This window comes from Anabrus simplex, chromosome 1, assembly GCF_040414725.1.
Source record: "Anabrus simplex isolate iqAnaSimp1 chromosome 1, ASM4041472v1, whole genome shotgun sequence".
In the NCBI taxonomy this organism is placed as follows: Eukaryota; Metazoa; Arthropoda; class Insecta; order Orthoptera; family Tettigoniidae; genus Anabrus; species Anabrus simplex.
In genome coordinates, this window is record NC_090265.1 from 793,428,005 (window position 1) to 793,451,439 (window position 23,435).

The 23,435-nt window shown below is 38.1% G+C and overlaps 1 protein-coding gene across 1 annotated transcript in view; it reads right to left on the bottom strand.

Annotated features, from left to right (window-relative positions):
- Window positions 1–6,032: 6,032 nt before the first annotated feature.
- LOC136857539 (6-phosphofructo-2-kinase/fructose-2,6-bisphosphatase) overlaps window positions 6,033–23,435 on the bottom strand; it is a 71,378-nt gene continuing 53,975 nt past the window's right edge. The window contains exons 9-10 of the mRNA XM_067136266.2: window positions 22,439–22,566; window positions 6,033–7,559 (exon numbers count right to left, since the gene is read on the bottom strand). Of these exons, the coding sequence (XP_066992367.2) occupies window positions 7,446–7,559; window positions 22,439–22,566 (242 nt within the window). The 3' untranslated portion in view covers window positions 6,033–7,445. The remainder of the gene's footprint in view (window positions 7,560–22,438; window positions 22,567–23,435) is intronic.

Consider the following 23,435-nt stretch of genomic DNA (forward strand, 5'->3'; position numbering starts at 1 on the left):
GGTTATTCAGTATTATGTTAATCATTACAAAGTTATGTTTAAATTTATTTCGTAATTCAGACGTCTTATGTAACTAATTAACAAATAATATTTCTCTCTGTCAAACATAGTTACTTAATAAAAAGTAGTTTCTCTGAACAAAATATTTGAATATTTAAATAAACATAATGACAGCTGATGGAAGTATGACCATAAGGTCCCTGAATGGGTGTTGAGTAGCTTTTTGCAAAAATTGCATTGCGAGTAACCTACTGGCTTATTTGATACCTGTTCATAAACACATGAAAATTTTTCCCATGCTAGACTTGAGCCCTGTTTTATTGCTGGAATAAATCCACTACTTTTTAATTTTTCTTCGATTTCCTTTACGGTTGATTTGTTCATTTTCCTGCTGGTTGCACCTCTAACTACAACAGAGCTGCACTCGACGCAATACGTATCTACACTAACATATAACGGCACAATCATGTCGCATCAATAGCAAACTTCACGTTCACTCTTGTCAAGCCCGGCAGTCCGAACGGGCCCCAGGCAACTTGTCAGGCTTAGGGAAACCCAGGTTTTGGTTTTGCTATGACTAGCGCGCTCAGTACGCGTGCACTCTTGCTTTGCTGACGCTCAAGCTAAGCTGCTTCGCTTGTTGCAGAGCAGCTTGGGGCAGGCAAGCCTGAAGTACAATTTGTACACCTTTAAAAAGAGGGGAGGAAAACCAGAAGAGGTACTTAAAAATGGAGAATGGTGGAGAGACAGGCAGCGATGGAGGTCCTTGATTCACAACCCGACCCGGGAAGCTGGAAACGGGAAATGATGATGATGATTATGAGATATACCAGGCTACTTGGGCAGTGAATGTTCAAACCCTCCTTCACTTATGACTTTTTTCCTTATTTCGTATTCCTTTAGGCATTCTTTACGACTTGCCTTTTCTGAAGTTTCAGATAGCCTTATATAGAACTTTTTTTTTTATGCTATTGGCTTTACGTCCACCGACACAGATAGGTCTTACGGCGGCGATGGGACAGGAAAGGGCTAGGACTGGGAAGGAAGCGGCCATGGCCTTAATTAAGGTACAGCCCCAGCATTTGCCTGGTGTGAAAATGGGAAACCACGGAAAACCATCTTCAGGGCTGCCGGCAGTGGGGTTCGAGCCCACTATCTTTCGAATACTGGCCGCACTTAAGTGACTGCAGCTATCAAGCTCAGTGCAGAACTTATAATAAAGAAAGTAGACATAATAAATATTGCCACATAGCACAGACTATGGACAGATGCATTGTGAATACCACTCTCAACATTATGCTAGACTCATTCAACCAAGTAATGCGTACATACTCCACAGGTAGGGAATGGTTGCAACTATCTGGGCTGAAGAGTAACGTAATTCTTTGGCACACTGGCGTTTGCAACATGGCATATCAGTCTGGACCTTCGAGTCATAGTTGTTGTAGAAAAAAACCACTATGTATTTGAGTGATGAGTTCGTGGAAATTATATTGCTCTGTGGAGAAGCATGAATGATTTCTTGGACGAAAAATAAAATTGCGGATACATTTCGAAGGGATGAAAGAGGTTTGAGTGGAATGATGTATTGGAAGAAAACCCACCTGTCTGGGAAATTCCAGTGATAACGAAAAAGCTGTGGATAATGCAGTTGAGAGCAACCTTAAAAGCCACTGCAGATAATTTAAACAAGCAAGTATAGAAAAGTACGTTGAATGCGATCAAAATTACAAGTGATTATTGTTATTGCGGCACCTACTTTATTGAAATAAATGCATAAAAATATTCTGACAGCACCAGCATACAAAACTCAGCGCTGGCTGTTAACCACCATGCCATGTAGAAGTCTGGTGTGATTGTTTCTATACCATAATATTTCAGTGTCAACCTAGTTTCTGATTAGCACACAACACACTTTTTATACGTGGAACACAGTTTCTATGTGTTCATTATTACCTCCTTATTGCTGGTTTATCAGCAATGAATGCATGTATTTCAAGCCATTTACCTACACAATAACTTATCATTGACAGGGGAGATGTTTTCTTGTTAAGATAGGCACTGCAGTAACATAAATCAGAAGAAATACGGGCAGCTGATACACCCATTATAAGAAACATTACCTACATACATATCCCACGTCGTTCCATCTTAAGCGATGGGTCGGCGAACGAGGCTTCACCACCAGTTGCGGTCTCTGAACTTCTCTCCTTCTTCGAAGTTTTCCAAAATATGCCCTCGCTGTTCAATGTCAATCTTCACCATGTCCTTGTACCTGAGTCTTGGTCGCCCTCTTGGTCTTTTGTCTTCAAGTTTTAGATCATACATTTGTTTCGGTAATCTGTTATCTCCCACGCGTCGCATATGTCCATACCATCTCAGTCGCTGCGCTGTTATTCCGTCCTGCAGTCTTACAACTTGAGCCTCCTTCAGGATTTCCTCATTACGGACTCTGTCCCTCCATGTTTTACCGATCATGCTACGGACAAATTTCATTTCTGCTGCCTGGATTCTACCATCATCTTTATTTCTCATGGTCCATGTTTCGCAACCATAGGTCAGGATTGGTACGTAATAGGTTTCGTACATGACTCTCTTACATTTTGTTGGTATTTTCTTGTTCCATATTATATCTTTAACTATTTTGTAAAAGTTGCTACCTGCCTGAATTCTGTGGGGAAATTTCCTTGTCTATAGAACCAGTATCAGAGATAACACTTCCAAGATATTTGAATTGATGGTTCATCTGTAGCTGTTTCCCCTCCATTTCAGTTTGTCCCATTGGTTATCCATATCTCTTCATGACCATAACCTCACTTTTCTCTTGGCTGAAGATAAGTCCATATTCTTTAGCAGCTTCTGTCCAGGAGTTTATTTGTTCTTTAAGGTCTTCTTCAGAATCTCCCCACAAGCATATATCGTCCGCGAACAAGATAACATTCATTTTCTTACCTCCAATGGTTTGGTGAACTTTTCTCTGAATCTCGTTCATCACAGTGATGAAAAGAAAAGGAGCCAAAACATCACCCTGTCTTAACCCAGATTTTATATAAAATGTTTCAGTCATTGCTACAGGTGTTTTGACTTTACTTCGGGTATCTTCATACAATGCCTTTGCTGGCAAGACGTAGTGTTTACAGTGCACTATGTCTTCTGGTATGGGCTAGAGCAATATTGTTACTTTCATTGATCTGTCTCAGCTTTATCCTTGGCTTTGACAAGATGAAAGTGACTGAGGTATGAGTGATGCTAGTAATGCCATTCCTAATGCAGCCAGTCCCTGCTATGAATGGTATGAAAATGTTCCTCATAGGGTCAGTTGGTGCATGCATTTCAGTGGGCTTGGCAGACTGATATGTAATAGCAACTTCTGGCTCGGTGAGGAAAGCAACGGGAAACTACCTCACTCCTCATTTCCCTAGTACGCCTCTTCAGTGATGCCTAGGCCATTTATGACAGCTGATGGCAGAGCTGTTGAGGATCCAACCAGCCTTCGGGCTGAGGACTAAACATACACATCTTCATACAAATTCTTGATCCTGTGTATCATGTCATCCTATATTCCAATGCAGTTGAAATTAACCTTACAAAGCCAATGCAGATAATTTAAACAAGCAAACATAGAAGAGTACGTTGAATATGATCAAAATTACAAGTGGTTATTGTTATTGCGGTGCCTACTTTATTGAAATAAATGCATTAAAAAATTCTGACAGCACCAATTCATGAGAAGAAACATTACCTATTGCTCAAAATGTCTAAATTTCAATATCTTGCTAATTCAAAGAATCTGTTATTAAATAGGGCTCATATCTTTTAGACAGCTTCATCAATTACATGGTGTACTAAAATGATACACTGAAAATATTTAGGAATGCATAAAAGCCCTCACCTGTAGCCATGCAGTGATAATACTGATATGAAAGAGATTGCATCTTTGCTTTCAGATGTGGGTTGTAGAAATGTAAATCTCCCATTTATATATCACATGAGATGTTACAAACAGGTCCAGGACATATTTGTATACATCTTTCATAAGAAAATAACTTTAAAAACCTTCATACACTAGACTCCTTTCCATTCCTATTTCATGTACAGACCACTGATATAAACTTATCCATGTATGTAGAGAATTATTCAAGAAATTCAGTGCATTCGAACTTCTAAAAAATGTAATTAAAGTTTTTTAATTATAAGTGGTGTATTTCATTGACCAAACATTTAGATCTCATCCAAACTCTGACCTTGTATTTTTATTTTGTCACGCTGGTAAATCTGGAAACTCCTTCAACTTGTTTCACACTATCACTTTGAGTGAAGTCCACCACCTACTATATCCCAAAGCAGGGATTTCTATGGTAACTCAATAAATTGTAAGTGGTGGTGGTGGTGGTGGTGATGATGATGATGTGCAGTTTTGATTCAAGTACTGAATTATGAATATGAAGAATATAACAACTAAGCTCATACAGAAAGTAGGGACCGATGACCTTAATACAACAAGCATCATCATCATCATCATCATCATTAAAAAGTAAAAAAATAGAATAAAAATTGAATTCTACCACACAAAAGAAAATTTCACCTAGTGTCATATTACTAAAAATAGCTATCACACCTTTACCAATTTCTTTTTTTTTTTTTTTTTTTTTTTCACATGCAAGATCAAAGAAGAAAATACTTACTACGAAAATCTTGCTATATGACCTCACATGTTCAGTCAAGCCTGGGTATTAGGTGCCTGATGAGACTTTACCAGTGGCAGTGAAGAGAACTACTTGCTGTAAACAGAGTGATGCAGTACCTTTGCACGAGCGATACAGTAGCAACACTAGAGAATTGTCTCAAGAATAGTATTCATCATCATCATCAATGCCCCACTCCAGTCGCCCGGGTGTAGTATTATCATCCCAAATTACTGTCAGAGATCAGCAGTTTTTTTAATTAGTTCTATGTTGTTAATGGAACTGTAGCTCTTTATAGAATGGAAATGTCTCCAAAGAGATCATGCAGAGTAATCTGTTCTCTGAGTAGAAAGATTATAAACAATGTCTGGAAATTCTGTAAGAAGAAAAGAGGAAAGGTCTCAGCATTCCATTACAGAATGCTCTGGAAAGGACTGCTCAAGGCTGCAGGTAGAAATGAGAAGTAACATTGCTAAGCAGTGTGAGAAAGCAAAAACAGATGGAAGTTAGATCCTGTAAACACTGACCACATTTGAAGAAGGAAGAACTTGATGATTTTGATAAAAATATTGTACACCAGACTTTCTTGGAATATTATGAAGAACAGAAAGATATTCCTACTTTACAGAAACTCCTCAGCACTGTTAAAGAAAGGATATGATTTTCATAGAAAAGAGACAGACACATAGTTTGGAGAATAATGAAGAGCATGTTCTTTAAATATACAAAGTGCAAAAATGTGAAGGCACGTATTAATTGAACATGATGATATTGTTGCATGATGTTCAGCATATGTTGTGCTCAGAGGCAAAACAGGAACAGGCCAAAGAATGGTAAATACTCATGAAACATGTGTTGGGTTCATACCCATTACACAGTGAAGAAGTGCTGGCAACACGAAGTTCCTGGAGTTATGTTTAATGTCTACCTGGGCACTTTTGTTGTCCTTCAACAATATGCTAGGTATATGCTGTTTAAAGGCAACTATGCATTCAGGAAAACAAAACCATCCTAAAACATAAGTATTCTTAAAACTGGAAAGGAAAAAAAAAAAGAGAGAGAGAGAATCTTGCTATCCCTTATGGAAATGCCATTGTACGCCTAGGAGCCTAATGAGAAATCCAGATCTGGGGATCTGTCCCAGCTTACTAATTATTGCTAACAGTGCTTTGAAGAGAGTGTATATGCTTGATATCTTGCTTTCCAAGCCTCTCCTGCACATCACATGAACAAACATCAGCATGCTTGCTCACTAGTGGTAAAGACCAGTCAGACAAGTATTGCATTTAAACCTAGTTTTATAATGAGTCACTGGCATTAAAGTATGTCCAAAGAAACAAACCCACATACTTGTTATGTACATATGAAGTAATGCATATTTATTCAAGTCAAGAGCATGTTAGCATGAAACATATCACAAATTTTGGCTCATTGTATTGTTGAACATGCAACACTGCACTAATACACTGAGCTGTATATTGCAACATCCCTCCTTGAACACTTGTATGCTGCCTTGGCAGCTCCACAGCTTGAAGAATAGTCTTGTCATGTTAACACAGTCTAAACACAGAACTTGTACAAAGAGGCACACATCTCTAGATTTCTAAAGGGTAGTGTTTCTCTTCTTTACTGGATACCTGCCAGAATAAACTGGCAGAACTCAGTTTAACACTAAATATAATTTGCATTGCTTTGCATATATGCATTGGAATATGCTTACATAGAGCATATAATCTAACACATTTAAACAAAATAAAACAGTATATATACATGTCAACATACATTTACATATAAATCCTTTAAGTACTGAAAAAGATACGATCTAAAAAACGGCTATTCAATTACAATAAATAATGTAGTACAGATCTAGGAAAAACTGATAAAATATTTAATTGGATGTATATTAAAATTCTCTCACTAATTAAACACACAAATTTGCATTTATACACATTTAGGATATAAAAATAGTTTTTTAGTCCACAACAGAAATATTATTGCTACATTTTCAGCAGGTATCTGCATAGGAAGATTGAGTGAAGGCATAATAATATTTTGATAATGGTTAACTCCACATTAAAACATGTAAAGTCACTAGCTGAAGAAAATTAATATTATGCTTCTCTACCACAAATAAAATTTATAGTCCAAATGTGGTTGAATTAATTTCAATAATTCAAAATGTTTTAAAATTCAATTAGTTTAAAATTCCAAACTGTTTGTATAATCCATTCTACAGTGATATAGGTTAAGGTATGAAATCAACTTTAGAGATTGTAGAGGAAATGTTCAAAACCATAATTCCAGATTCAATAGCATAACTTAAGTAAATGCTGGGAATTCCTTTCCTTGTAATTTTATGTTTCTTTTCCTTGATTCAACAGCATGCCACAGTGTTCTAGTAATATAAGATAATAAGAATGGATTATTATTCATTGTAGGGAACTGAGGGTTGTACATAATCTTCCGTATATATATATATATATATATATATATATGCAGATAGCCCAGCTTCCTAAAGCATTATATTAATGAAGTCTAATACAACTGAATATATGTTATGGATGCTTGAGAATACTTCATTTGATATAAATGTGCACTTAATACTTCTAATTTGAACTTGTTTTTTCCTCACATCTTGCAGACAAAAATGACCATAAACACTAACATGCACAAAGAGAGACATACACAGAAGTGCTTGATTGGTTTCCAGTTTTTATATAAAGTACTGTAATTTTTCTGTAAATGATGGCTGAAGGAAATTCAGTGCTGTTCAATGAGTTCTGAGTGATCTTTGACTGACCACAGATTGAGAGAATCAAAGTGAAAAGGCACTGTGAGAAGGGCGTCATCTTGGGACCGACTTGTTGAGCAGTTCTGAAACACAAGGTACAGACACAAATTTTACTATTACACCTGAATGAGGGAGTAAATATTCTTAAATCTACAACATTTAAACAATCTAAAGATAGGATAGAGAGAGAGAGAGAGAGAAGGAAAGGGACACACACTTCAATGCTCACTATCAAATATGCTGAAAATAACTTAGCCAAGTTTTCTGCTTATGCTGATAATATCTGTAAGTCAAATATATTTACAGTATTTAGTTTGTGACATTGTGCTCTACAGTGCAGGTGTCTATACTCCTTGCCTCAGTAAGCTATTCTTCTTTTCTACCTTTACATTAGTACCTTTAAAGAATGTAATCTATATATATATAAAATAACTTGTCCTGACTGACTGACTGACTGATTCATCATCGCCGAGCCAAAACTACTGGACATAAAGAAATGCAATTTTGGGGATATATTCATATTAGGATGTAGGTGCTCGCTAAGAGAGGATTTTTGGATATTCCGTCTCTAAGGGGGTGAAAAGGGGGGTGAAATTTTAAAATGAGTGTATCTATATCTCAAAACTTTAAAGGTTTACAGATGTAAAAATTGGTATTTAGAATCTTCTTTAAAAATAAGGAAACACGTATTTTTTTGTTTTCAGAAAATTCCAATAGGAGGGGTGAAAAGGGTGAAAATGGGGAAAAATGGGTTGAATGCCTTTAATCAGGATACCGGTACTTATATCTCAGAAACGGAAGATATTACAGACCTGAAAATTAGTACTTTTGATCTCTTTTAAAAATAAAGAAACACGTATTTTTTGTTTTTGGAAAATCCAATTAATGGGAGGGTGAAAAGGGGGTGAATTTTTAAAATGAGTGAATCTATATCTCCAAACTTTTAAAGTTTGCAGATGTAAAAATTGACATTTAGAATCTTCATTAAAAATAAAGAAACACGTATTTTTTCGTTTTCGGAAAATCGCAATAGGAGGAGTGAAAAGGGGTGAAAAAAGGGTTAAATGCCTTTAATGAGGCTACTTATATCTCAGAAACTGAAGATATTACAGACCTGAAAATTGGTGTTTGGGATCTCCTTTAAAAATAGAGAAACACGTATTTGTTTGTTTCTGGAAAATCCAATTAAGAGGGGGTGAAAAGGGGGTAATATTTTAAAATGAGTGTATCTATATCTCAAAACTTTTAAAGGTTATAGATGTGAAAATTAGTATTTGGAATCTCCTTTGAAAATAAAGAAACGTGTATATTTTGTTTTCAGAAAATCCTAATAGGAAGGGTGGAAAAGTCTGAAAAAGTTGTCCAACGCCTTTCATGAGTCTACTTATATTTCAGAACCTGAATATATTACAGATCTGAAAATTGGTGTTTGGGATCTCCTTGAAAATAAAGAAAAACGTATTTTTTGTATTTGGAAAATCCAATTAATGGGGGGGGGGTGAAAAGGGGGGTGATTTTTTAAAATGAGTGTATCTATAACTCAAAACTTTTAAAGTTTATAGATGTAAAAATTGGTATTTAGAATCTCTTTCAAAAATAAAGAAACACGTATTCTTTTGTTTTCAGAAAATCCCAATAGGAAGGGTGTAAAAGGGTGAATAATGGGTTGAATGTCTTAAATGAGGCTACTTATATTTCAGAACCTGAAGATATTACAGACCTGAAAATTGGTATTTGAGATTTACTTTAAAAGTAAAGAAACACGTATTTTTTCGTTTTTGAAAATTCCAAATATTGGAGGATGAAAAGGGGGGGGGGGAATTTGTTAAAATGAGTGGGTCTACATCTTAGAACTTTAAAATTTACAGATTTAAAAATTGGTAGTTAGAATCTCCTCTAAAAATAAAGGAACACGTATTTTTTTGTTTGCTGTAAATCGCAATAGGTGGGGTGTAAAAGGGTGAAAAATGGGTTGAATGACTTTAATGAGGATACATATATCTCAGAAACGAATGATATTACAGAACTGAAAATTTGTATATGGGATCTCCTTTATAAATAAAGAATCACGTATTTTTTTATTTTTTGGAAAATCCAATTAATGGCGGTTAAACAGGAGTGACAAATTGGGGTGAATTTTTTGAAAGACTATATCTACAGAATATCTTGGAAACGTAAAATGTTACAGACGTAAAAAGTGGGTGTTTGGAATCTCCTGTAAATGTAAAGAAACATAGGTGATTTGTTTTTGGAAACTCCACTTAAGGGGAACTCAAAAGGGGAGAAATTTTAAAATGAGAATTTTTACAGTATATCTAAAAAAACTTAGCATGTTACAGAAGAGAAAAATGGTATTTTTTATCTCTATTAAACATAAAGAAACGTGTATTTTTAGTTTTCGGAAATACCACTTGGGTGGGGGGGGGAGGTAAATGTGACTGAAAATGGTGTTGAATTCTTTTAATTACGCTACTGATATCTCAAAAATGAAGGAATTACAGACGTGAAATTTGATATTTGCAATCTGCTTTAAAAGTAAAGAAACACGTATTCTCGGAAAATCCAATGAGGATGTGTGTGTGTGTGTGTGTGTGTGTGTGTGTGTGTGAAATAATTGAAAATTTAATTGACTTAATTGTATGAGAATACATACATCTAATACAAACTAAAGCTGTTACAGACGTGAAAATTCGTATTTGGATCTCCTTTAAAAACAAAGAAAAACGCGTTTCTGGGAGGAAACCATCTTGGAGGGCGGGAGTGTAAAGGAGTTGAATTCCTTTCATGAGGACAGATAAATCAAAAACTGAAGAAGTTAGAGTCGTGATAATTGGTATTTAGAAGATCCTTTACTATTAAAGAAACACGTATTTTTTGCGGGAATATTCACTTAGTGGGGGTGGGGAGTAGTGTGAAATGAAGTGAAAAAATAAATTATTTTTATGGGGATACTTATATCTCAAAACTGAAGGTAATAGACGTGAACATTGGTGTTTGGAATCTCCTTTAAACATAAAGAAACAAGCCTTCTTTTAATTTTTTTGGGGGAGGGGAGTGGGTGGCGGTAAATGAACTTAACGGTGGTGGGGTGTAGAAGGAGGTGAAACCTATTGATCTTACTGTTCTTAATGTACTTATAAGGATCCTCCGTTGCTCAGGCGGCAGCGCGCCGGCCTCTCACAGCTGGGTTCCGTGGTTCAAATCCCGGTCACTACATGTCATTCGTGCTGGACAAAACGGAGGCGGGACAGGTTTTTCTCCGGATACTCCGGTTTTCCCTGTCATCAGCCATTACAGCAACACATAATAATAATAATAATAATAATAATAATAATAATAATAATAATAATAATAATAATGTTCCGGACCGTCATCAGTTGTGCGGACTGCGCTGGAAACGGCTCCTGGACTGGTAATGACTAAGAATGCAGTCCGGCCGCGGGTTTAGTGCCGCCAAGGCACCCAATATGACACCACGCCGGTTCTCCTGAAGGATTTTATCCATATTAAAAATGATTATAGGAAAATATGGCAAAGATTTAGGGACCCAACTGACCGGGAGGAATACCTGAGCCTAGCCCGGGAAGTACGAAATCGATTGCTGGAAAGGAAGATTTAAAAATGGGAGGAAACATGCCGAAATCTAATAGAAAACGAGTCAGATCGGGAATTTTGGTGGATTCTCGCCGAAAACGAGTCAGATCGCGAATTTCGGCGGATTATATATCTAAAACAATAAGCATTCAATTATAAATTTCAGTATAATACCGTAGCGAAGCACGGGTATCTTGCTAGTCATCTTATAAAATGCCATCCCCCCTGCAGGAAAAGGCACTAAAATGGGTGCCTAAGGTTTCTCAATGTTGGAGCATAGGTTGGCAACCACAAGGCCTTAGTTGGATGTGGCAATTGCTTCTACTATTATTATTTTTTTTTTTATTTTTTTAAATGCTATTTGTTCGGGGCGTTGACCTAGAAAGATCTTTTGCCCCTACTTGCACCATATGTGAGGAACCTGCATGTATTTTGTAAATGGCGGAAGTGTAAAGTGTTGAATGTGAGGAAAGGAACGTTAAGGACAACACAAACACCCAATCCCCAGGCCAGGGATATTAATCATTTACAATTAAAACCCCCTGACCCAGCAGGGAATTGAACCCGGGGCCGCCGGGTGACAGGCGGACGCGTTGCCCCCTATATCGCGGGGCCGGACTTGCTCCTACTTACTTGTGTCAGAATTATTATAGTCATCCTTCCTAGCAGACCTCTATAGGCCAAGACTTGTTCTCTTCCAACCTGACTGTATTAGATTTGCGAGGCCTAGGAAGTATTTCATTTTCACGTCCTTCTTGCCTCTTACCTTTCTCTACTGATCCTTCATTTTTCAAAGGATTGGAACCCTTCCCTTTTTTCTCTGATTAGTGTTAAGGGAGAATGGTTGCCTTGTTGTACTTCGTCCTAAAACAATAATCACCACCATTGACCCCACTGTCTAGTTGTACTTTCCCTTCAAACAGCAAAAATCACAAAAATGCCAACATGTTTATCTCTACAGCAGAAATACCTATTGGAAATAAAGTAGATTCTATACATTAATTTCTACTGTACTGTTAAAGAAAAGACATGGTTATTTTTCACCAAACAGGTAAGTACCCACCAACATGACTTGTTCAGAACAGTAGGCTATGGTATAGAATGAAAGCTGAATCTTCATGATAACAGTGCAAATCCTTTTCATTAACTGCCATTTGGAGTGGCTTTAGCCCTTGCTGGAGGCAAATACTAGAATAGTCCACAAAACCTCTTCCAAGGTAAATTTTCCAATCTTGGAATGCAGATCATACAGAAACATGAGCAACCATTTTATTTTAAGTGTCAGAATCCATTAAATTAGTAGGCACTGTGGTGTCGTTAGTTTCGATCACATGAGAACAGTATTTGTTTTATTTTGGCAATGTGGTACCATTGAATTCTCTGTTAAAGAGGACATTTCTGCTGCTAAAATTCACCACAGACTTCAGCGCGTATATGGAGATGTGTGCATGGGTGCCAGCGTGGCCCCCACAACTTTGCTGCTGAAGACTACGGTATACTGATAAGATTTCATAGCAAGACTGTCAGCTAACAGAGCGTACAGGGAGCTTACTGGGGTTACAGGAGGAGAGGACTCGACAACTGCTTGAAAATGAGGACGAGGAGTATTTTCTTCAATAAATGTACCAAGTTTATCTTGTCATACCCAACTGTGAAACTAGTGACTTAGGCATCAACAGCTGTTAGTAGAGTAACAACGGCAGATTATTTTGTAGCAGCAAGGCTAAAAAGTTGCAAAATGATGCTGTCTATCAAACTAAAGCACTATTCCAATATGCCATTCTAGATTTAAAGTACATCATAGTGCAATTCTCTAATTTGCCTCTTCTTTATCATCCAAAAATTTGACATAAATTAGAAGTGCTGAAAAGGTACTTATTTTTAGCAGTGTTAAATGTTAAAGTAATATTATTTTTAGAGGCATCTTCACAGAAAAGTTAATAAATACCTGTAATGTAAATATGTTTCCTGTGTTTAATAAATAATCTACAATTTAATTACAAGTTTTAAACGGTGTTTTTATTAATACTGTTATGTACCCAAAAAAGATACAAAAGAATTTTCCTTTGGTCCAAGCATTTTGTCAGATTTTAAGCAGAAAACAATAATATTTATAGTTACTGCACCACCACAAGATACTGTCCAGCTCCATGGCTAAATGGTAGAGTATGGTTCCAATGTATGGGACCCTCACCAGAATTATTTGATTCGAGAACTAGGAAAAATCCAAAGAAAAGCAGCTCGATTTGTTCTGGGTGATTTCCAACAAAAGGTCCAGCTCCATGGCTAAATGGTTAGCGTGCTGGCCTTTGGCCGCAGGGGTCCCGGGTTCGATTCTTTTAAAAATAGAAAAGATCACAATATGAAGATAAAGTTGGCATTCAAGAGGACAAATTGGAGCAAATATTTGTTTATAGGAAGAGGAATTAGGGATTGGAATAATTTACCAAGGGAGATGTAAAATATATTTCCAAATTCTGTGCAGTTATTTAAGAAAAAATTGTAAAAACAGATAGGGAATCTGCCACCTGGGCAACTGCCCTAAATGTAGATCAGCGGTGAGTGATTGATGGATTAGCAGGCTAGCATTTGGTCCAAGGGGACCTGGGTTCAATTCCTGTCTGTGGCGAGTATTTTAGCTTTCATAGGTTAATTTCTCTGGCTCAGGTGCTGAGTGTTTTTGTTGTCTTCATCATTGGAATTCATCTTGGGTAGGGCCCCATCACACGTGCACAGGACAGGTCGCCTACAGGGCATCAACTCAAAAGCCCAGCACCAGGCTTATTCAGAGGTCGCATGACTTTCTTCTTCGTATAGGCCGACTAAGGACCACAATTTTCGAATATTGCGTTTGGGGTGAGTTTTGATGTTTACCCAGTAATTGCATACCCTCTGGTTGTGTTGTTCTTTCCTCTCCTTTGTCCAGAGGGTACCTGCCTTCCTTGTGAATTTGTCCTGGAACCTCTTTTGTTTAAGCGTTCTCCTGAAAGATATCCAATCTTTTAAGTCTCTTTCTGTTCCTCCCATTTCCTGCAGACCTGTGTTTACTTCTATCAACCATGGTGATTTGGTCTTTCTCTTTTAATAATTAATGTTATCGGCTTAACGATCCACTAACTACTTTAACGGTTTTTGGAGACACCGAGGCACCGGAATTTAGTCCCGCAGGAGTTCTTTTATGTGCCAGTAAATCTACTGACATGAGACTGACATATTTGAGCACCTGCAAATAGCACTGGACTGAGCCAGGATCGAACCTGCCGAGTTGAGGTCAGAAGGCCACCGCTTCAACCGTCTGAGCCATTCAGCCTGGCGGTCTTCCTATGTCCACAAAATGGTAGGCATCTCTTTCTAGGCATGTCCATGACCTTTTTTTTTTTTCTTCGAGCTCTTGATTGGGTCGCCTTTTGCATTCATTCCCTTCCTTGACTGGTCCTAATATCTTCCTCAATATTTTTCTCTCCTGGATTTTGAGCCTTTATTATTATTATTATTATTATTATTATTATTATTATTATTATTATTATTATTATTATTATTATTATTCCAGAAAACGTCTTGGTAGTGACAAGATCAGTAAGTCTGTTGTGCATGAAATGATCGAAGATTTCGTTGGTAATCACCCGTATATTGACATGGAAAGTGAGTGTAAGTAATATTTAATATACGTGCTTTCAATATTTAATAGGGTAAACTACGGTAGTGGGTGAAACGTTCAAGACATTGACATTGTGTGTTAGTGAAATTGCGTTTTTAGGTTACCTAGTTTCCTCATAGAAAATAACAGAGAATAGATATTTCTCTGTGACTTGAGTCACGGCCAGCTGGACTCCCTATATGGCACGATTTCGGGAGCTGGAATCCAGTGTGACTCTGTGGATTTGAATCCAGCATCTATGGAACATGGCCACAATATCATGGACGTGGAGCGCACGCATGATACATGCAATAGTAGTATTGAGCAGAATGCGAAAACGAATTTGAGGCTTGATATCACTCAACAAATTATGGAGGATATGTTAAAAGAGGAAGAACAACTGGAAATCGCCAGGGGCCTGTTGAAAAGTATTCTTGCAGTTCAGCAGAAAAATATGAATATGGAAATTCAGCAAGGTTTAAAGAAATTGGAGGAAGCCCTAGATGCGGGATCTACGCACAGAAAAGCTTGGAAAGCAACTAGAGCATTAATGCAAAAGGATTTGCCCTATCAAGAGAAAGTAGAACAGAGCACCACAAACAGAAACGTAGAACAGGATAACTGGGAAATAGCGTTATCCAAGAAGAAGAAGAAGAAGAAGAAGAAGAGGGAACAGAGGCAGAAGAAGGCAGATGAAGATGAAGGTACTCAACCTGAAACAGTACCGGTATCTGAAACTGTTAAAAAGAACGAGCAACGGAAACGTTCAACTATAAGAAGCCGCCCAGATGCCGTAGTTATTAAACCGATGAATGGCAAGACTTTTGCAGATGTTGTGAAGGATATCCGCAGCAAGGTGAACCCAGAAGACAGTGGCGCTGGTGTTAGATCGATCAGGAAAACTATGTCTGGAGCAGTTCTTCTTGAATTTAATAAGGCCACGGAAAAGGAGAATAGAGATAATTTTAATAAATCACTTAAAGGCGCTCTTGGACATGATGGCGAAGTAAAGGTTTTGACACCTAGAACTACATTGGAAATTCGGGATATGGACAGTGCCACCACTATTTCCAACATAGAGGAGGCTGTAAGACGAGAATTAGAAAATCTTAATTAAGAATTGAAGATCTCAATCACAAATCCAAACAGCAGGGGACAAAAACTCGCCATCGTGGAGATAGAAGATAGCGAGGCACGAAAGCTGTTAGACATAGGCAAAATTAAAGTATGCTGGTTATACTGCAGAGTAAGAAAGTGGGCCGTAGTTCCTCGGTGCTTTAGATGTCTGTCATATGGGCATCAAGCACGAAACTGTCAAGGATTGGACAGAAGTAAACTCTGCTTTAAGTGCGGGGAAGCTGGTCACAAGGCAGTAGGATGCAAAACGAATCCACGATGCATAATTTGCACAGATATGGGCATTGACGAGTCAAAACGACATCATGCTCTTGGCTCAGGCAAGTGTATTGTGTTTCGTGAAGCTCTAGAAAAGGCCAAAAAGCAGTGGTGAATGGTACAGATCCTTCAAGCCAATATACACAGGAGTCTAACTGCCAATGATCTATTGACGCAGATGATCTATGAGATAGGAGCAGACATCTTGATTCTCAGCGAACAATATCAAGACAGAGATCAACCAGGCTGGTTTTCAGACAATCTAGGGACAGCTGCGATATAGGTACCAGACCTTGGAAAATATTCAGTTATAAATCAAGGATGCGGAGATGGTTTTGTCTGGGTCCAAGTTGAGAAGGTAATTTTTGTCAGCTGTTATTTTACCCCGAATGAGGCTATTTCTGACTTCCAGACAAAACTAGATGGGCTTGAAGATACTCTGCAAGGGATGAACACTAACCTAGTTGTTGCTGGTGATTTTAATGCTCAAGCAGTTGAATGGAACATGCCTCAAACAGATTCTATAGGGCGGCGTACAATGGAGATGGTCGCCAGATTGGGATTAATGGTCATCAACGTTGGTAATGTGACAACTTTTCGGCGACCAGGATGTCAGGGAACTATACTAGATGTAACCTTTGCTTCTGAAGACATTGCGTCTAGGATAACTGAATGGCGAGTAATTGAAGAATATACTGGAAGCGATCATCAGTATATAACTTTTCGTGTACTTCAAGAGACTCCGAATATAAGAATTACCACGCGCAAGCCAGAAAGATGGAACATAGCCACTATGGATAGAGAAAAATTTCATGAAGTAATACAGAATGGAATGGATTGTATGACGGATACATGTCACGGATGCAAAAGAAGCATAATTGCTAATAAATGCGTGGAACACACCATGAGACTCCTTCAGAATGCATGCGACGCATCAATGACCAGAATCAAACAACGGAGAGGCAAGCGTTCAACATATTGGTGGAATGAAAAAATTACTGAGCTGAGGAAACAATGCCTGCGACTCAGACGAAGGACACAAAGAGCACGACATAACGATGAAGCTCTCTCAGTAGAGTATAAGACTATGAAGAAAAGACTGCGAAACACAATTAAAAAGAGTAAAGCCGACGAGTGGTGGGAAATGTCTAAGGAAGTGGATGAAAATCCATGGGGATTAGGGTATAAAATTGTCATGAAGAAATTTGGGATGCTACCAAGCCCTATCATGGATCCACGCACCATGGAAGAAATAGTACACACACTATTCCCTGATCATGCAGAGAGGATTGATGATGAGGCCGAGAAAGAACTAGAAAATGTACCACCTTTTACAACTGAAGAATTGATAACAGCAATTAATTCCCTTAGAAATAAGAAAGCCCCTGGACCAGATGGTATTCCAGCAGAAGTACTAAAGGTGGCAGTCGAATTATGTCCTCAACTGCTGTTGAGAATGTATAATCATTGTTTGAGAGCGGGAATTTGTAGCTTTCGTTGGAAGATAGCTAGATTGGTTCTGATCAGTAAAGGGAAAACTGGGGGTTACAGACCTTTATGTATGCTGGACACTGCCGGGAAAGGTTTAGAGAAGCTACTACAACCGAGAATACTAGCAGCAGTCCGATTAGCTGGCGACCTATCTGACCAACATGGATTTCGCAGAGGTCACTCAACGCTAGATGCTGTGAAGGAAGTGGTGAAGACAGCAGAACGAGTTCAAACGGGTAATAATTACTCTAGAAAGCTGACGCTTTTTGTGACTCTAGATGTTAAAAATGCCTTCAACTCGGCAAGATGGAGTGATATTTTGGAAGCTCTACAAGAAACTTTCAAGCTACCAGAATATCTCATGTATATACTGCGAGACTATTTGAAAGACCGTACATTGTTATACGACACGGAAGACAGTCAGAGAAGAAAACGGCTCGCAGCTGGTGCAGCGCAAGGCTCAATTCTCGGACCACACCTTTGGAATATCATGTATGATGGTTTGTTACGGCTGGAGATGCCAGAAGATGTAAAACTTGTGGGTTATGCTGATGATGTGGCTGCTGTGATAGTAACCCGTAATCTAGAGCTGGCTCAATTTAAATTGAATCAGGTGATGCGACGTGTCAAAGAATGGATGATAAATCACAAGTTAGAACTCACAGATCATAAAACGGAAATTGTCCTCCTGACGAGAAAAAGGATTAATACTGTTGTACCGATGCAGATCGGGCAGATAGCCATCACATACCTGCCAACTTTTAGAACCCAAAAATAGGAAGATTTTTTAATTCTTGGATTTCATCACGTATATTTCACCACAGTCTACGTGAAAATAGGTCAGGATAAAAGGCATACATACCTACAGTTACAATGCGAATTGATCATTAAATTTAAAATCTTAAACTACGAAAACATAAAAATGGTTTCAAGAAAATGTACCTAATCACTCTCATTTATGACACTTACATACGAATAATAATATTTATGTCACACCGACACACACAACAAAATCCATAATACCATATTTTCTCGCGTAATTAATGCACTTTTTTGACGAAAAATACAGGCGAAAACTGCGGATGCGTAAATTATTCACGGAATTCAGATCTTTACAAATATAATATAAAGACAATTGGTTCAACTCATTTGCGATTATCGTCATACAGCGTAAAATTCCGGCGTGAGATTTTTTCTGAAAAGTCAAATAGGGTACATCAGGTAAGTTAGACACGTGGATTTCAAGTACCGACACTAGAAAATATTCTTCTCATTACGAGCTGAAAATACGACCTGAATGGCATACCGAAAAAAAAAGAAAACTATCCAACACGAGAAGGGCCGGGCATCGAAGAAGGGACCCTGCTACACTACCCCAAACCGTTCGTATCTAATCTTGTACGAGTGACGTGTCCATCCATCCTTTCTGTTGAATACGAACGTGGATCACTCGCGGAAATTTTGCTTTAGGGTTTAGGCATTGTTTTTCGTTTTAGAACAATGTAAGGTGTAACCTTTCTGCCATCAGCAAGCATTGCAGTACATCGTTGTTTTTGGCTTCCGATAGCGCGTACGATAACACTATATGTTCCTTTCTTATCGATTCTTCGACTTTGTGGCGTACGGAAACTGATTGGCGTCTGACGTGCGGTTCCTATAAAGGGAGATCAAATATTCCTTCATTTCACGCTTCTCAATCACAAAGCGATGACAATGGTTGAAATCATTCATCATTTTTTGGCATGATGTTGTTCTTCGTCGAAGAGAAAGTTCATTTCTCTTCAGAAAATTAATCAAGCCTCGGCTAACCTTCAAATCCGAGATACTGATTCCATGTGCCGCGGCTATTTCTCATTCTTTAAAATACAGCATTTCGTGAGAAACGGCTTATCCAACATTGCCCAACAAAATCATATATTTAAGCAGATAATCCTCTACTTGCAGAAACTTGCCGCTTTTTGGTCCGCGAAATGCTTTGGGAGACTTGTTGGCCGCTTGAAGTGCACTTCTGTTACCGCGGTAGCGTACGTTTCATTTGGACACTGAATACTTGCTGCCTGCTGCTCTATTCCCGTATGTTGCGACGTAAATGATCACCGCGAGTTTGTATGATGCAGTATTACTGGAATACTGCGTACTGACAAACAATTTTGAGATCACAGAAGGTCCCGTACCCGAAACACTCGCAAAACGAGTGCAGTGGGATTTCCTGACGGCTAATAACAGCAAGTTGCCCTGTGTGTGGAATGCCTGCTTCGCGATAGGAAGCCTGCTACTTGAGTAGTTGGCATCTTTATTTCGAAACGCATCCGGAGCTGAGTGATGGATGTTCGAAGTTGTGGGTGCGTCAAATAAGTGAACATTTCTTTTTCTCCACTTTGGACCCAAAATTATTGGGATGCGTAAATTATGCAAGGGCGTTAATTACGCGAAAAATACGGTAGTTTCCCTTAGACGGTAAAATGAACGGAAATTTATAGGTATCTCTGAACACTTGGAGATAACGTTTGTTATATTGTTTGGCCATAACGAGAAAAGAAAATGCCAGAAACTGTCACCGACAAGAACCCCCTTAAAAACATTAAATTCATTAAAATTATGCACTTAAATACGCGAAACTACCACATGCAAAACAATTCAATATGTCCCATACATTATTAACAAACGACTTTGACAGAGAGGGGAAAAAAACACGTAGCCTACCACTCCGACGAAACTGCGCACGGAAAAGATGTCAACAGCGCGCGAACAGCACAATAAACTCGTTCTTTCGTCCCGATTAACTGAGTCGCTAGCGCGCGCTAGCCTCCTGCTTGCAGGACGATTGGCGCCCCGAATCCCCAGCTGCATAAAGCGCGCACGCTGTTGTGGTGTGCGGGAAACACGATACACGGAGGCGACGGACGAAACACTCACGAAATAAAGCAACAAATAAATACGCTTGAAAATAAGGTTTCGTAAATTACACAAGTACGAAAGAATTTATCCTTTATCGAAGGGGAAGAGTATTGGCGGTACTAGAGATTATATTAGTAAAAAATCGGAAGAAGTAAAAATAAATCGGAAAATCGGAAGACGAGTTAAAAACCGGGAAGTTTCTGGGTAAATCGGAAGGGTTGGCAGGTATGCCATCAAAACAACTAGGAGCACAAAATATCTTGGTGTAACGCTTGATACTAAGCTTACATATTGGGACCACATCCAACGGGTAACAGATAAGGCAGCGAAAACCATGACTGCACTGAGTAGACTCATGGGAAATATCAAGGGGCCGATATCTAGTAAAAGGCGGCTTCTCATGTCGACTGTTCAATCGATACTGCTATACGGTTCGGAAATTTGGGCTGAATTGTTAAAAATTGTGAAATATCGGACAAGAATTGCGGCTGTACAACGGAGAGCAGCTTTACGAATTGCTTGCGCATATCGCACAGTATCAGAACATGCGATTCTAGTAGTAGCAGCAGTAGCTCCTATTGACTTGTTGGCCTTCGAAAGACAAGAAATTTGGCTCACACAAGAAAAGCTTAGGAAGGAAAAGGGCAAAGGCTTTGGCTCTTAGTCACAGAATGCAACGATGGCAAACAAGATGGGAAGATGATTCTAGAGGGAAATGGACGAAAAGACTGATACCTTCTCTGGGCGTATGGGTGCCCGAAATCATGGTGAAGTGAACTACTATCTCACACAGTTCTTGACAGGTCATGGATACTTCCAAAAATTTCTTCATAGGCTAGGGCTAGCAACTAGTCCGGTGTGCATATACTGCGGTGATATCGATGAAGTATTACATACTTTCTTTGTGTGTGTTCATTGGCTGCCACAAAGAAGATGCTTAGAAGTTATGCACGGAGAATTGACGCCAGAAGGGATCGTGTCAGTAATGCTACGAAGTCAAGAATCTTGGGACCATGTGGCAGTCTATGTAGAAAATATTCTGCGTCAGAAGAAGAAGAAGGACCTGGACGATTACGACAGACAGTAAAGCAGAAGAAGGAAGATGAAGCACAAGATGCATTAAGCACGACATCCGCCCTGAAGTAATACGAGAGCAGTTTCCGGGGCGGAGATAAACGTCGTGGGAAAAGGGAGTGTGGTTTTTAGTGGGTAAGAATCTCCACACACTTGTTGAGTGCAGACCCTCACAAAAAAAAAAAAAAAAAAAATATTATTATTATTATTATATATTCCAGTAATATGATTCAATTTAAATTTTGCGGGCATAATAATCAACTGAAAACACAACTTTCTGTCACTTGATAACTTGAAAAAGAATTTTTGACCTGCTTTCATTCTCCCCTAATTTGCACTGAATAACTTCTTATCATTCTCTGTGGGTGAACTGCAGTACACAAATCATACCGATAGGAATTTATGAAGAATTAAATATTCTTTCCTTCAGGTTTAATAGTCCAGAAGTCAGATGAAATAATGTATGATATTTCTGTCATTGAACATCAATTTTTATTTTTCAAAAAGTATTTTCAAAATTCAGTACTTTTTTTCATGTTACTTGTTAATATGTCCAAAGTATAGGCTATTTATTTCTGAAATGTTTATAGTTTTATGTATTAATGAGTTTTATTTGATTTTAATATCATTAAATTGTTTACTTGAATTGATTTTTTTTATATTTTTGTTGCAAAATCATACAAATTATTCTGAGCTTCTTCAGCAGAACCCCTGCAGATACGCAGAGCGCCAGAGTGTTAAATTCCAGGGAAAACTTATATTGCTTCCAAACTTAAGGGCTGCATTGGACATATTGAACATGCACAAAGTACACATGTGAAGTGATCCGTTACCTGAAGCCATAACAATTTAATCAGTGATGGTTTTTCTTACCTTAGGCTGTTTCCTGTAAGTATCCACACAGTCCACTGGCAGTTTGGTATATTCAACATTACAGCTGTATCCATCTGAGGTCAGTTTGATAATAGTATGGAGAGGAACATTTAAGTATGGCAATTCCTCTGGAAAATACAAAATGATAATATTTAATGTATGAAATGAAAGGTAAAATGAAGAAATTCTTGTTTAGGTTAATGAATTTTAGCAAGGATATATGGTACAACTTAGATGTGAGCTAAGAGGAAATATATTTTTTTCTTAAGGAAAGGTAAAAGAAGACATATATAAATGGTATTAGCAGTAAAATTTGTGGTCAATTGCAAGAGAGGAACATAAGTCCTAACTTCGTCATTACTAGAGAGAAGTAAATAAAATAAAAATCACAAGACTCCTACAAATGAACTGTGCTGAGTCAAAAGACAGATGGCTTTTGATGAACATCTGTTTGTGCAGCTGAAAATTACTTTGTATGTTGGGTATTCAGTCTGAAGGCTGGTTTGATCCTCCAAAGCTCCGCCAACAGCTGTTACAGATATTCTAGGCATCAATGAAGAGGCATACTAGGGAAATGGGTTGTGAGGTAGTTTCCTGTTGCTTTCCTCACCAAACCAGAAGCTGCTATAACATATCTGTTGCATGTCACTCTGCGAGCCCACTGAAATGCATGCACCAACCAACCCTATGAGCAATATTTTCATACCATTCATAACAGGTACTGGCAGTATAAGCAATAGTATTGCTAGCATCGCTATTACTAGCATGACTCATACCTCGTTCACTTTCATATTGTTAAAGCTAAGGATGAGACTGAAACACGTAAATAAAAGTAAAAAATGTATTCTATACCAGAAGACATAGTGCACTGTAAACACTACATCTCGCCAGCAAAGGCATAAAATGACTTTCACTGAAATAAACCCAGATTTTAGTGAAATAATTGCAAATGTAAAAGAAATGTAATTAAAAGTAAAATCTTGTTATTTGTTTGCTG